The sequence below is a fragment of the Moschus berezovskii genome, chromosome X (assembly GCF_049115385.1).
Source record: "Moschus berezovskii isolate FMDL1 chromosome X, NW_MosBer_1.0, whole genome shotgun sequence".
Lineage (NCBI taxonomy): Eukaryota > Metazoa > Chordata > Mammalia > Artiodactyla > Moschidae > Moschus > Moschus berezovskii.
In genome coordinates, this window is record NC_142488.1 from 70,629,781 (window position 1) to 70,646,083 (window position 16,303).

General features: G+C 40.4%; 1 protein-coding gene across 1 annotated transcript in view; it reads left to right on the forward strand.

The window, feature by feature from the left end:
* The window catches only part of LOC129563936 (sodium/hydrogen exchanger 2-like), a 107,303-nt gene that overhangs the window by 36,643 nt on the left and 54,357 nt on the right, over positions 1-16,303 (forward strand). The window contains 1 exon segment of the mRNA XM_088834275.1: positions 11,748-11,965. Within this exon segment, the coding sequence (XP_088690401.1) occupies positions 11,748-11,965 (218 nt within the window).

Consider the following 16,303-nt stretch of genomic DNA (forward strand, 5'->3'; position numbering starts at 1 on the left):
CCTCACTGTGTGTGGGGTTGGATAGGTGACTTGTCATGGTTCCCTGGTTAGGGAAGCTTCTGTCGGTTTTCTGGTTGATGGAGCTGGATTTCTTCTCTCTGGAGTGCAATGAAGTGTCCAGTAATGAGTTATGAGATGTCAGTGGGTTTGGAGTGGCTTTGAGCAGCCTGTATATTGAAACTCAGTGCTATTTTCTTGTGTTGCTGGAGAATTTGCATGGTATGTCTTGCTCTGTAACTTGTTGACCCTTGGGTGGTGCTTGGTTTTAGTGTAGGTATGGAGACGTTTGATGAGCTCCTATCAATTAATGTTCCCTGGAGTCAGGAGTTCTCTGGTGTTCTCAGGATTTGGGCTTAAGCCTCTTGCCTCTGGTTTTCAGTCTTATTCTTGGAGTAGCCTCTAGACTACTCTGTCATTTCCAAGGTGGTTCCCTCTGTTTTAACTTCTGTTTGCTTGTCTCTTCAGTGTCTAATTTCCGCCCTGACACTAGGGGGCGGTGGTGGACACTTTTTAAGGCTCAGTTGTTCAGCCCTGTTCTGGGAAGGGAGGAACACTGCAGACAAATATCTCTGGCGTCTGTGGGGAATGCTCACAGCGTCTCGGCCACACTGGGTTTGCCCCCGCTCATAGCACCTGTGCTGTCCCAGTCTACACTGCACAGGCTCTAGGTTGCTGTGCTGGGAACTGTCTGAGGTCGGTGCTGGGTTGTATGCACTTCCCAGGTCTGAGTGGCTCAAATTCATGTTCTCGGGTACTCTAAAAAGGCACAGACTTGGATGGGCCTGCGTTTTGTGCCTTCCCCTTTCCAAGCAGCTCAGGTGACCAGGTGTTTGGCGAGCGTGGTTGCAGTGACTGATCACCTCCCCAGTCCCTGCCACTCGATTTTCTGGGTGTACAACCGGTGCACCTTCTCAGGTGGATATTGACCGGCCCGAACCCAAGAATTCTTGATTAGCAATGAAGCCTGCCTGCAGTTTGATATTGGATGCCTTTCTGGGGCTGCGGTTGCCCCCTCCAGCTCTGGCTGCCCTCCCTTGCCTGTCTTGGTGGGGGATGGGGAATGGGCCGACCGCAGCTGGCTCGCTCTGCTCCGTCCTTTGTTCTGTGAGTGGGGTTGGTGGAGTCTTATGTTAGAGCTTTCCTCCTTTTCATGGGGAAGTTATCCCAGTCTGCTTTGCTATCCCCAGTTCTCTCAGATTGTTCTCGCGGCATTCAAGCCCAGTCTTCTCTCTAAGCAGTTCAGCCGGCTCCTCCCTGCCCAGCCCCCGCTTGCTAATGGCGTATGCAGGCGTCTGCACTGCCTCTCCGCTGGGAGTTACCGTTTGGCGGGTAATCTGTGGGTTTTAATTATTTCTTTCTTTTTCCTCCCTGTTATGTGGCCCTCTGAGGTTCCAAGGCTCGCCACAGACTAGCCAGTGAGAGTGTTTCCTGGTGTTTGGAAAGTTCTCTCTTTTTAAAGCCTCCCTTCCTGGGACGGAGCTCCATCCTTACTTCTTTTGTTTCTCTTTTTATCTTTGTGTTTTTTCCTACCTCTTTTTGAAGACAATGGTCTGCTTTTCTGGGTGCCTGATGTCCTCTGCCAGCATTCAGAAGTTGTTTTGTGGACGTTACTCCGTGTTAAAATGTTCTCTTGATGAATTTGTGGGGGAGAGAGTGGTCTTGCCATCCTATTCCTCCGCCATCTTGTTCCTTCTCCCTCTGTTTTTTAATATGTTGTCTAGGTGTCCATAGCTTTTTTCCCAAGGAATAAGTGTCTTTTAGTTTCATTGCTTCAATCACTGTCCACAGTGATTTTGGAGCCCAAGAAAATAAAGTCTGCCACTGTTTCCATTGTTTCATCGTCTATTTGTTATGAAGTGATGGGACTGGATGCCATGATCTTTGTTTTTTGAGTGTTGAATTTTAAGCCAACTTTTCACTCTACTCTTTAATATTCTTCAAGAGGCTCTTTAATTCCTCTTCATTTTCTGCCATTAGGGTGGTGTCATCTGCATATCTGAGGTTATTGATAGTTCTCCTGTAAATCTTGATTCCAATTTGTGCTTCTATCCAGTTCAGCAGTTCTCATGATGTACTCTGCATAAATTACACAAGGAGGGTGATAATATACAGTCTTGATGTACTCTTTTCACAATTTGGAACCAGTCTGACATTCGATGTCTGATTCTCACTGTTGCTTCTTGACCTGCATACATATTTTGAAGGAGGCAGGTGAGGTGGGCTGGTATTCCCATCTCTTTAAGAATTTCCCACAGTTTGTTGTGATCCACACAGTCAAAGGCTTTAGTGTACTCGACGAAACAGAAGTAGATGTTTTTCTGAAATTCTCTTGCTTTTTCTACGATCCAACAAATGTTGGCAATTTGATCTCTGGTTCCTCTGTCTTTTCTAAATCCAGCTTGTGTATCTGTAAGTTCTCAGTCCACGTACTATTGAAGCTTAGTTTGGAGTATTTTGAGCATGGCCTTGCTAGCATATGAAATGAGAGAAATTGTGTGGTAGTTTGATTATTCTTTGGCATTGGTCTTCTTTGCGATTGGAATTTCAATTGACCATTCCCAGTCCTGTGGCCACTGCTGAGTTTTCCAAATTTTCTGGCATATTGCGTGAAGCACTTTCACAGCATCATCTTTTAGGATTTGAAATAACCCAGCTGAAATTCCATCATTTTCACTAGTTTTGCTCGTAGTGATGCTTCCTAAGGCCCACTTGACTTCATACTCCAAGATGCCTGGCGATAGGTGAGTGATCACACCATTGTGGGTTTTCTGAGTCATTAAGATATTTTTGAAGAATATTTCTGTATATTCTTTCCCACACTTCTTAATATCCTCTGCTTCTGTTATGTCCTTACTGTTTCTGTCCTTTATTGTGCCCACTTTTTGCATGAAATGTTCCCTTGATATCTCCAATTTTCTTGAAGAGATCTCTATTGTTTTCCTCTATTTATTTGCATTGTTCACTTAAAAAGGCTTTCTTGTCTCTTTTTGCTATTCTTTGGAAATCTGCATTCAGATGGGTATATCTTTCCTTTTCTCCTTTGCCTTTCACTTTTATTCTTTACTGAGCTCTTTGTAAGGCCTCCTCAGACAACCATTTTGCCTTTTTGCATTTATATTTTTGGGGAATGATCTTGATAACCACATCCTGTACAATGTCACGAACCTCTGTCCATAGTTCTTCAGGCACTCTGCCTGTCAGATCTAATTCCTTGAAACTGTTTGTAACTTCCACTGTATAATCAGAAGAAATTTGATTTAGTTTATACCTGAATGGCGTAGTCATTTTCCGTACTTTCTTCAATTCAAGTCTGAATTTTGCAATAAGGAGCTCATGATCTGAGCCATAGTCAACTCCCTGTCTTATTTTGGCTGACAGTGTAGAGATTCTCCGTTTTCTGATGCAAAGAATATAAACAATCTGATTTCAGTATTGACTTTTTGCTGATGTCCATGTGTAGAGTCTTCTCTTGTGTTGTTAGAAGAGAGTGTTTGCTATGACCAGTTCATTCTCTTGGCAAAACTCTGTTAGCCTTTGCCCTGCTTCATTTTGTACTCCAAGGCAAAACTTGCCTGCTATTCCAGGTACCTCTTGACTTCTTACTATTACCTTCCAGTCCCCTATGAAGAAAAGGACATCTTTTGTAGTTGTTAGTTCTAGAAAGTCTCGTAGATTTTCATAGAATCATTCAACTTCAGCTTCTTTGGCATTAGTGGTTGGGGCATAGACTTGTATTATTGTGATACTGAATGGTTTGCTTTTGAAATGAATAGATATCATTCTGTCATTTTTGAGATTGAACCCAAGTACTGCATTTCAGACTATTTTGTTGACTATGAGGGCTACTCCATTTCTTCTAATGGATTCCTGCCGAAAGTAATATATATAATGTCATCAGATAAATTTATCCATTCTGATTCATTTTAATTCACTGAATCCTAAAATGTTAATGTTCACTTTTGCCATCTCCTGTTTGACCACTTCCAATTTAACATGCTTCATGGACCTAAGATACCAGGTTCCTACATAATATTGTTCTTTACAGAATTGTACTTTATTTCTATCACCAGTCACTTCCACAACTGGGTGTGGTTTTCGCTTTGCCTCCACCCCTTCATTTTTTCTAGAGTTATTTCTCCAATCTTCTCCAGCAGCATATTGGGCACTTACCGACCTAAGGAGTTCATCTTTCAGTGTCATATCTTTTTGCCCCTTCACCCAGTTCATGGGGTCCTCAAGGCAAGAATACTGAAGTGGTTTGCCATTCCCTTCTCCAGGCCACGTTTTGTAAGAACTCTCCACTATGACCCGTCCATCTTGGGTGGCCCTACATGGCGTGGCTCATAGTTTCATTGAGTTAGACAAGGTTATAATCAAAGCGATCAGTTTAATTAGTTTTCTTTAATTGTTTCCATTCTGTCTGTCTTCTGATGGATAAGGATAAGAGGCTTGTGGAAGCTTCCTGATGGCAGGGACTGGCTGTGGGGTAATCTGTGTCTGGCTCTGATGGACAGGGCTATGATTAGTAAATCTTTAATCCAATTTTCTATTGATGGGTGGGGCTGTGTTCCCTCCCTGTATTTTTGCCTAAGGACAAACTATGGTAAGGGCGATGGCAGTAATGGTGACCTCTTTCAAAAGTTATTATGCCAGGACTGTTGTATTCAGTGCCACTGACCCCACAGCAGGTCCCTGTTGACCCATGCCACTACTGGAGATTCCTGGACACTCATAGGCAAGCCAAGCTCAGTCTCTTGTGGGGTGACTGCTCCTTTCTCCTGGGTCCTGGTGTGCACAAAGTTTTGTTTATGCCCTCAAAGAGTGTTTCCCCAGTCCTCTGGAAGTTCTGTAATCAAATACAGCTGGCATTCAAAGTAAAATTCCCTGGAGCTTCGCAGTCCCTTTTCCATATCCCCAGGTTGGGAAATCTGTTGTGGACCCTAGAAATTTCACAACAAAACTTAATGAGTATAGCTATTCTCCAGTATGTGAGTTGTCTGCACAGGGGCGCTATGGTAGGGCCCACATACCATGCCTTCCAGGTCTGCTGCACCAGTGCCCCTGTCCCTGTGGCAGGCCACTGTTGACCCATGCCTCTACAAGAGACACTTAAACACTCAAGGGCATGTTCGGATCCATCTTTTGTGGGGTCCTTGTGTCCTGGTGTCAATAAGATTTTTTTGAGCCCTCTGATTCCAGTTGAGCTATCTCAAATCCTGAAAGATGATGCTGTGAAAGTGCTGCACTTAATATGCCATCAAGTTTGGAAAACTCAGCGGTGGCTACAGGACTGGAAAAGGTCAGTCTTCATTCCAATCACAAAGAAAAGCAATGCCAAAGAATGATAAAACTATGGCACAATTGCACTCATCTCACACGCTAGTAAAGTCATGCTCAAAATTCTCCAAGCCAGGCTTCAGCAATACATGAACCGTGAACTTCCAGATGTACAAGCAGGTTTTAGAAAAGGCAGAGGCACTAGAGATCAAATTGCCAACATCCGCTGGATCATGGAGAAAGCAAGAGAGTTCCAGAAAAACATCTATTTATGCTTCATTGACTATGCCAAACCCTTTCACTGTGTGGATCAGAATAAACTGTGGAACATTCTGAAAGAGATGGGAATACCAGACCACCTGACCTGCCTCTTGAGAAACCTGTATGCAGGTCAGGAAGCAACAGTTAGAACTGGACATGAAACAACAGACTGGTTCCAAATAGGAAAAGGAGTACGTCAAGGTTGCATATTGTCACCCTGCTTATTTAACTTATTTGCAGAGTATATCATGAGGAATGATGGGCTGGAAGAAGCAAAAGCTGGAATCAAGATTGCTGGGAGAAATATCAATCACCTCAGATATGCAGATGACACCACCCTTATGGCAGAGAGTGAAGAAGAACTAAAAATCCCCTTGATGAAAGTGAAAGAGGACAGTGAAAGGTTGGCTTGAAGCTCAACATTCAGAAAACTAAGATCATGGCCTCTGGTCCCATCACTTCATGGGAAATAGATGGGGAAACAGTGGAAACAGTGTCAGACTTTATTTTGGGGGGGCTCCAAAATCACTACGGATGTTGATTGCAACCATGAAATTAACAGACACTTACTCTTTAGAAGGAAAGTTATGACCAACCTAGATAGTATATTAAAAAGCAGAGACATTACTTTACCAACAAAGGTCCGTCTAGTCAAGGCTATGGTGTTTCCAGTGGTCATGTATGGATGTGAGAGTTGTACTGAGAAGAAAGCTGATCTCCGAAGAATTGATGCTTTTGAACTGTGGTATTGGAGAAGACTCTTGAGAGTCCCTTGGACTGCAAGAAGATCTAACCAGTCCATTCTAAAGGAGATCAATTCTGGGTGTTCTTTGGAAGGACTGATGCTAAAGCTGAAACTCCAATACTTTGACCACCTCATGCGACGAGTTGACTCACTGGAAAAGACTCTGATGCTGGGAAAGACTGGGGCCGGGAGGAGACGGGGAGGACAGAGAGTGAGATGGCTGGATGGCATCACCGACTTGATTGACATGAGTTTGAGTGAACTCCGGGAGTTGGTGATGGACAGGGTGGCCTGGCGTGCTGTGATTCATGGGGTTGCAAAGAGTTAGACATGACTGAGTGACTGAACTGAACTGAACTGAGCATCTCTGGTGAGTATGGAGTTTTATTCTAAATGATATGTCACCCCTACCTTCTTGTTGGGGCTTTTCCTTTGCCCTTGGAAGTGGGGTATCTTTTCTTTGGTGAGACCCAACATTTTGTAAATGGTTGTTCAGCAGGGAGTTGCAATTTTGGAGTCCTCAATGGAAAGGATTAGCACACATCCTTCTACTTTGCCATCATGTTTAGCATATTAGAAAGCAGAGGCATTACTTTGCTGACAAAGGTCCATATAGTCAAAGGTATGACTTCCAGTAGTCAGGTATGAATGTGAGAGTCGGGCCATAAGGAAGGTTGATCACCAAAGAATTGATGCTTTTGAACTGTGATGTTGGAAAAGACTCTTGAGAGTCTTTTGGACAGAAAGGGTATCAAACCAATCAATCCGAAATAAAGTCAACCCTGAATATTCATTGGAGGTACTGATGCTGAAACTGAAGCTCCATGACTTTAGCCACTTGATGCAAAGAACTGGATCATTGGAAAAGACGCTGATGCTGTGAAAGGTTAAAGGAAGGAGGAGAGGGGACGACAGAGGTCGAGATGGTTGAATGACATTACTAACTCAATGGACCTGACTTTGAGCAAGCTCCAAGAGATGATGAAGGACAGGGAAGGCTGTTGTGCTGCAGCCCATGGGGTCGCAAAGAGTTGGACATGACTGAATGACTGAATAACAACATGGTAGAAAACAGACTAGAAAGAAAAATACAATTTATCTTTGAAAATAATTATTTTATATGAAAATTGTATTTCTAAATTAATATAGGTACTGTCACAGTGACATATTGTTTCTTAAGATCATAAAGTGATTTAGAGTAGGGACTTGTTTATGGGGAAAATCACACAATGCACCAAACCTCTTGGGGGGCTTGTGGTAACTATAAGTAGAAATGTCAATCAGTTATTGCTGATATTAAGGGAGCTGAAGGTGAATCAGTCTTTTCAACTCTCCTTTGTGAGTGCAGGTTTAACTGAAGCTGAAATGTTTAAAAACATTATTGGAGTATAGTAGATTTACAATATTGTGTTAGTTTCAAGTGTACATCAAACTGATTTAGATATATATCTTTTTATTTATATAAATATATGTGTGTATATATATATATACATATAGTGATCCACACAGTCAAAGGCTTTGGCATAATCAATGAAGCAGAAATAGATGATTTTCTGGAACTCTCGTGCTTTCTCCATGATCCAGCGGATGTTGGAAATTTGAACTCTGGTTCCTCTGTCTTTTCTAAAACCTGCTTGAACATCTGGAAGTTCACGGTTCACATATTGCTGAAGCCTGGCTTGTAGAATTTTGAGCATGATTAATAGCGTGGAAAGTTATGACCAACCTTGATAATATATTGAAAAGCAGAGACATTACTTTGCCAACAAAGGTCCATCTAGTCAAGGCTATGGTTTTTCCCGTGGTCATGTATGGATGTGAGAGTTGGACTCTGAAGAAAGCTGATCGCCGAAGAATTGATGTTTTTGAACTGTGGTGTTGGAGAAGACTCTTGAGAGTCCCTTGGATTGCAAGGAGATCCAACCAGTCCATTCTAAGGGAGATCGATCCTAGGTGTTCATTGGAAGGACTGATGCTAAAGCTGAAGCTGCAATACTTTGGCCACCTGATGCGACGAGTTGACTCACTGGAAAAGTCTCTGATGCTGGGAAAGTTTGGGGGCGGGAGGAGAAGGGGACGACAGAGAATGAGATGGCTGGATGGCATCACCGACTCGATGGACATGAGTTTGAGTGAACTTCGGGAGTTGGTGATGGACAGGGAGGCCTGGAATGCTGTGATTCATGGGATCACGGACAGTCGGACACTACTGAGGGACTGAACTGAACTGAACTGAATTAGCGTGGGAGATGAGTGCAATTGTGTGGTAGTTTGAGTATTCTTTGCCATTGCCTTTCTTTGGGATTGGAATGAAGACTTACCTTTTCCAGTCCTGTGGCCACTGCTGAGTTTTCCAAATTTGCTGGCATATTTAGTGCAGCACATTCACAGCATCATCTTTCAGGATGTGAAATAGATCAACTGGAATTCCATCACCTCCACTAACTTTGTTCATAGTGATGCTCTCTAAGGCCCACTTGACTTCACATTCCAAGATGTCTGGTTCCAGGTGAGTGATCACACCATCGTGATTATCTTCGTCGTGAAGATTTTGTACAATTCTTCTGTGTGTTCTTGCCACCTCTTCTTAATATCTTCTGCTTCTGTTAGGTCCATACCACTTCTGTCCTTTATCGAGCCCATCTTTGCATGAAATGTTCCCTTGATATCTCTATTTTTCTTGAAAATTTCTCTTGTTTTTCATATTCTGTTGTTTTCCTCTATTTCTTTGCATTGATCGCTGAGGAAGGCTTTCTTATCTCTCCTTGCTATTCTTTGGAACTCTGCATTCAGATGCTTATATCTTTCCTTTTCTCCTTTGCTTTTCACTTCTCTTCTTTTCACAGCTATTTGTAAGGTCTCCTCAGACAGCCATTCTGCTTTTTTGCATTTTTTTTCCATGGGCTTGTTCTTGGTCCCTGTCTCCTGTACAATATCACGAACCTCCGTCCACAGTTCATCAGGCACTTTCTGAAAGAGATGGGAATACCAGACCACCTGACCTGCCTCTTGAGAAACCTGTATGCAGGTCAGGAAGCAACAGTTAGAACTGGACATGGAACAACAGACTGGTTCCAACTAGGAAAAGGAGTACGTCAAGGTTGTATACTGTCACCGTGCTTATTTAATTTATATGCAGAGTACATCATGAGGAACGCTGGGCTGGAAGAAGCACAAGCTGGTATCAAGATTGCCGGGAGAAATATCAATAACCTCAGATATGCGGATGACACCACCCTTATGGCAGAGAGTGAAGAAGAACTAAAAAGCCTCTTGATGAAAGTGAAAGAGGAGAGTGAAAAGTTTTGCTTGAAGCTCAACATTCAGAAAACGAAGATCATGGAATCTAGTCCCATCACTTCATGGGAAATAGATGGGGAAACAGTGGAAACAGTGTCAGACTTTATTTTTGGGGGCTCCAAAATCACCGCAGATGCTGATTGCAGACAGGAAATTAAAAGACGTTTACTCCTTGGAAGGAAAGTTATGACCAACTTAGATAGCATATTAAAAAGTAGAGACATTACTTTGACAACCGAGATCTGTCTAGTCAAGGCTATGGTTTTTCCCGTGGTCGTGTATGGATGTGAGAGTTTGACTGTGAAGAAAGCTGATCCCCGAAGAATTTATGCTTTTGAACTGTGGTGTTGGAGAAGACTCTTGAGAGTCCCTTGGACTGCAAGGAGATCCAACCAGTCCATTCTAAAGGAGATCAATCCTGGGTGTTCATTGGAAGGACTGATGCTAAAGCTGAAACTGCTATACTTTGGCCACCTCATGCGACGAGTTGACTCAATGGAAAAGAGTCTGATGCTAGCAGGGATTGGGGACGGGAGGAGATGGGGACGACAGAGAATGAGATGGCTGGATGGCATCACCGACTCGATGGACATGAGTTTGAGTGAACTCCGGGAGTTGGTGATGGACAGGGTGGCCTGGCGTGCTGTGATTCATGGGGTTGCAAAGAGTCAGACACGACTGAGCGATTGAAGTGAACTGAATATATATACATAATTATATATTTATATTATATATATAATGTAAATTATATATATAATAATATATAATTATATATATATTATATATATATAATGTATATCTATATACATTATTTTTCAAAGACAGAGCTGAAATTTAAATCTAGATCCTTGCTCAACAATGCTTTAGCTACTACTTTGTGTTTTTTGTATGGTAATCCTTTGGTCATTTTCAGTGTAGATTGGTTTAAACTAAGGATCAGCAGCTGATGGTTTTTATCCCTGAATATCACAAGATTTATTATTGCTTGTATAGTCTGGGATAACCCTGAGCAAAAATGTGGATTTACAAAGCTGACCCATATCCTCCTCTGTCTGCATCTCAGATTCCTTGTTTTTCATTCTCACACTTAAAGCTTTAATATGGGCCATTTTATGCGAGTTTTGCATTTTTGAAAGATTGTATTAGAGATGGTAGAACATGTTTCTTCTCTAAAACTCATGCGATTGTGTTCATATCTATCACTACTCCCCACATCTTCAGCAGAGAATAATTTAAACATAATTTAGCACAGGGTGGCAATAGGTTATTGCTCATCTCATATACAATGTTTTTCCCCTTTCCTTGCTCCCCAGTTGTTAAGAAAATATCAATATATGAACCTTAAATGAATAAGAGTGGGAATGCAGTCTTGCAGGCAATAAATCATTTTGGTGGATTGAAAGGTGCAACAAAATACTCTAGAGTAAGGCTTGGAAAAGATTATTCAACAGGAATATAATAACATAATCTTGAAAGCACAGTGAATAGAATAAAACAGTAAAACACTCCCTGACTATCAAAAATTGCTTTATTTATAATAGTAATGCTTTAGAGGCTACAAATATGCATTATCTCTCATATTAGCCCTTGCCTATTAGCGAATTTGCTGCCAACTAATTATTAGAACCTGTCAGTGCAACCCTATTTAAAGAGGACTGATTAGGCAATGGGCTTCCCTGGTGGCTCAGATTGCAAAAAATTTGCTTTCAACTTGGGATAACTGGATCTGAGCCCAGGGTCAGGAAGATCCCCTGGAGATGGGAATGGCTACCCACTCCAGTATTCTTGCCTGGAGAGTCCCATGGAGAGAGGAACTTGCAGGCTAGGGTCCATGGCATTGCAAAGAGTCGGACAAACCTGAGTGACTAAACACTGAATGACTGACTGATTAGAAAATGTTAAAGATGATAAAGCAGACACATTATTCTCAGCACACAAAATGACACAGAAGCTGTCATTTATTTTGAAAATCAAACATTTGATTGCCTTAGAAATGTTATTGCATAAATTCTGAGGAAATGGCATGTTTTTTATATTCTGGAATGGGTTAAGGCATCTAGAATAACAGAGATCCTAATTTAGTCTTCAAGAACATTTGTGTGATCACTTTCCCTTAAAGTTAAATGTAAATATTTACTCTTACACATTTTTCCCTCTTCTTTAGAGTCATTGCCTGTGCTATGAGCATGAAACGCTATGTGGAAGCTAACATTTCTCAGAAATCCCATACCACCATCAAGTATTTCATGAAGATGTGGAGCAGTGTTAGTGACACTCTTATCTTCATCTTCCTTGGTGTTTCTACCATTGGAAATAACCACGAATGGAATTGGCCTTACATTTGTTTCACTGTCATTTTCTGTATTATTTGGAGAGCATTAGGTATGGTGAATATTGCTTTTTTATGTAAAATGTGTCAGCTTGTTTTGAGATTGCATTAGAAACAAGAAATTTAATATTCCAATATGATTTATTTGCTTCACTTCTCATAAGCAGACTGTTTTCTATTCTTCACTTATGCAGGGGCTCCATAATAGCAAGGTTAAGAAACTGGCTCTAAAATCAGAATGAGTTCACATTCTAGCTTCACTACATAGCCATTTGACTTTGAAAAAATCATATAATCATGCTAGGAGTAACATTCCTTAACTGTAAAATGCGAATGGTTAACACTATAAACTTTTGCCAACTATTGTGAGAATTAAATGATATAATATAATCAAAGAGTTTAGCATACAGTCTGGTACATCATAAATTCTCAGTAAACGTTACCCTTTAGTACTACTATTATTGGGCTGCCCAGGTGGCACCAGTGTTCAAGGATTTGCCTCTAATGTAGGAGATGCAAAAGACCTGGGTTTGATCCCTAGGTAGGGAAGATCCCTGGAGTAGGAAATGGCAACCCACTCCAGTGTTATTGTCTGGAAAATTCCATGGATGGAGGAGCCTGGCTGGCTGCAGTTCATGGGGTAACAAGTGACTGGTACCCACACAGGCATGAAAACCCTCTTGTAATCCAGTGTTTACATTTAAAAAATATACTCCACTGGTACTGAAGTAAAATACACATGTAAGCATATTTTTCATCCTGAAAACATCACAGCTTCATTGTTACTTAAACTGAACAGTCTCTTTAATCTTACATGTTGTAGTGTACACAGGAACGCAGTTTATCATATTTTTTTGACATTTCTATCTCTATTTTCCACATCCTCAACACATGAACAGAATGATTGTAGACCTTTCTTTGGAGACTATGAAAATTACCCTAGGAACACTGAGGGGCACATTAGGGAATTTGCTTATAATTTTAAGAATGAATAATAAGAATGGTCAGGGTATGCTTTATTACCTACTGAAATGTATATTAGGTTTGCACTAACAGTGAAACTATAAGCTAAATGTCATGCAAGACTGATAAGATATTATTTTTTAATCTAAATGTCTTTTTAAATAAAGTTGAACAAAAAGTCTACTTTGTGCTCATGTGCTATAAAAAATAGCTGATGGAAACAAGAATAACTGAAAACATTTTCCTTTAAAATGCTAAGACCTACAGTCTCCCAAAGCAATAGAAATTAAAGCAGAAATAAATGAATTGGACTAAATCAAATTTAGAAGCTTTTGCACAGCAAAAGAAACCATAAACAAAACAAAAAGACAATCTATGGAATTGGAGAAAATAATTGCAAATGGTGTGACTGACAAGGCATTAATTTCCAAAATATACAAACAGCTTGTACAACTCAATGACACAAAACAACTCAATCAGAACATGGGCAGAAGACCTAAATAGACATTTCTCCATAGAAGACATACAGATGGACAATAAGCACATGAAAAGATGCTCAACATTGCTAATTATTGTTGTTGTCCAGTCGCTGAGTCATGTCCAACTCTTTGCCACCCCATGAACTGCAGCACACCAGGCTCCTCTGTTCTCCACGATCTCCATGAGTTTGTACAAGTTCATGTCCATTGAGTCAGTGGATGCTAATCATTAGAGAAATACAAATCAAAACTACAAAGAGATAGTATTTCACATTGGTCAAAATAACCATCATTAATGTCAATGTACATCATAAGGAATGCTGGGCTGGAAGAAGCACAAGCTGGAATCAAGATTGCCGGGAGAAATATCAATAACCTCAGATATGCAGATGACACCACCCTTAAAGCAGAAAGTGAAGAGGTACTAAAAAGCCTCTTCATGAAAGTGAAAGAGGAGAGTGAAAAAGTTGGCTTGAAGCTCAAGATTCAGAAAACTAAGATCATGGCATCTGGTCCCATCACTTCATTGGAAATAGATGGAGAAACAGTGGAAACAGTGTCAGACTTTATTTTTTGGGCTCCAAAATCACTGCGGATGCTGATTGCAGCCATGAAATTAAAAGACGCTTACTCCTTGGAAGGAAAGTTATGACCAACCTAGATAGCATATTAAAAAGCAGAGACACTACTTTGCCAACCAAGGTCCGTCTAGCCAAGGCTATGGTTTTTCCAGTGGTCATGTATGGATGTGAGAGTTGGACTGTGAAGGAAGTTGAGCGCTGAAGAATTGATGCTTTTGAACTGTGGTGTTGGAGAAAACTCTTCAGAGTCCCTTGGACTGCAAGGAGACCCAACCAGTGCATTCTAAAGGAGATCAGTCCTGGGTGTTCACTGGAAGGACTGATGCTAAAGTTGAAACTCCAATACTTTGGCCACCTCATGCGATGAGTTGACTCACTGGAAAAGACTTTGATGCGGGGAGGGATAGGGGGCAGGAGGAGACGGGGACGACAGAGAAAGAGATGGCTGGATGGCATCACTGACTCGATGGACATGAGTTTGAGTGAAATCCGGGAGTTGGTGATGGACAGGGAGGCCTGGCGTGCTGTGATTCATGGGGTCACGAAGAGTTGGACACGACATGACTGAGCAACTGAACTGACTGAACTGAACGCAAAACCAATACAATAATGTAAGTAATTAGCCTCCAATAAATTAAATAAATAAATAAAAACTACAGGTAACAAATACTGGAGAGGGGATTGAGAAAAGGGAGCTCTCAATCACTGTTGGTGGGAATGTAAATTGGTATAGCTACTATGGAGAATGATACAGTGTTTCCTCAGAAATCTAAAAACAGAGATATCATATGATCCAGCAGTCCCACTCCTGGGCATATATCTGGAGAAAACCATAATTCCAAAAGGTACATGCATCCCATTGTTCATTGCAGCACTATTTATAATAGCCAAGACATAGAAGTAACATAAATGTCTATTGACAGATCGATGGATAAAGAAGATTTGGTACATGTATACAATGGAATACTGCTCAGCCATTAAAGAGAATGAATACTATTTGCAGCAACATGGATGGATTTAGAGGTTATCATACTAAGTTTAGTATGTTTTTATCATATTCAATTTATATCATATGATATCACTTATATGTAGAATTTAAAATGTGATACAAATGAACTTATTTATGAAACAGACTCACAGACATAAAAAGAGATCTATAGTTGCCAAAGGGGAAAAAGGACAGAAGAGGAATAAATCATGAGTTTGGGATTAGCAGATACAAACTACTATATAAAAAATAGATAAACAACAGCATCCTACTGTATAGCACAGATAATTATATTCAATATCCTATAATAAACAATAATGGAAAAGGATATGAAAAAGAATATATATATATATGTATAAGTGAATCACTTTTCTGTGCACTAGAAAATAACACAACACTATAAATCAACTCTATTTCAATTAAAAAAAGAGTAGTAAAATTTTAAGGCCTAGTAAGAACAAACATTAAAGATGAACACCAGGGTTTCTATAGGTTTGCATATGTAGCTTTTAAAAAATTAACTAATTTTTTATTGAAGGATAATTGCTTTACAGAATTTTGCTGTTTTCTGTCAAACCTCAACATGAATCAGCAATAGGTATACATATAGCCCTTCCCTTTTGAAACCTTGCATGAAAATTCATGAGATGAAACAAATCCTCTGTCCAATACCATTTTATTTCTAAATTATAATGTGTAGATAATCGCTACATGTGGTATGAGAAGAGAAAAGGAAATGATCTTTATCATAAATCAAAGAAGTATCTGTACTTCCTTTAAGCCTGACGTCACCATTTAGGTTAATTTTGTGCCTAAATCGACAGAGGAAAGATGAGCTGACTACAGGCCATAGGAGGCCTTGTCCCCCACCCCCGCCCCTCTGGATTTTAGCTATACTAAATGATGTAATTTTTTGTAATTCTGTTAAATTAGAAGGTTTCAGTAGAATATTCTCATTCCTTTGGTTTAGGAATCCAAATAGGATGGATAATAAAATTATTAAGGTAGCATTCTGACAATGTCAGTATGACTGAAGCAATTCACCTCAGTTGTCCAAAGTGCAATTTGAGTCAAAATATGCTGGATTAAATTCTTTATATATATATATATATATATATATTAACTCACATGTCTTTTTTAAAAATTTATTTATTTTAATTGGAGGCTAATTACTTTACATTATTTTATTGGTTTTGCCATAAATTGACATGAATCTGCCCCGGGTGGACATATGTTCCCCATCTTGAATGCTCCTCCCACCTCCCTCCCCATCCCATCCCTCTGGTTCATTCCAGTGCACCAACCCCGAACATCCTGTATCATGCATCGAACCTGGACTGGCGATTCGTTACACATATGATAATATACATGTTTCAACGC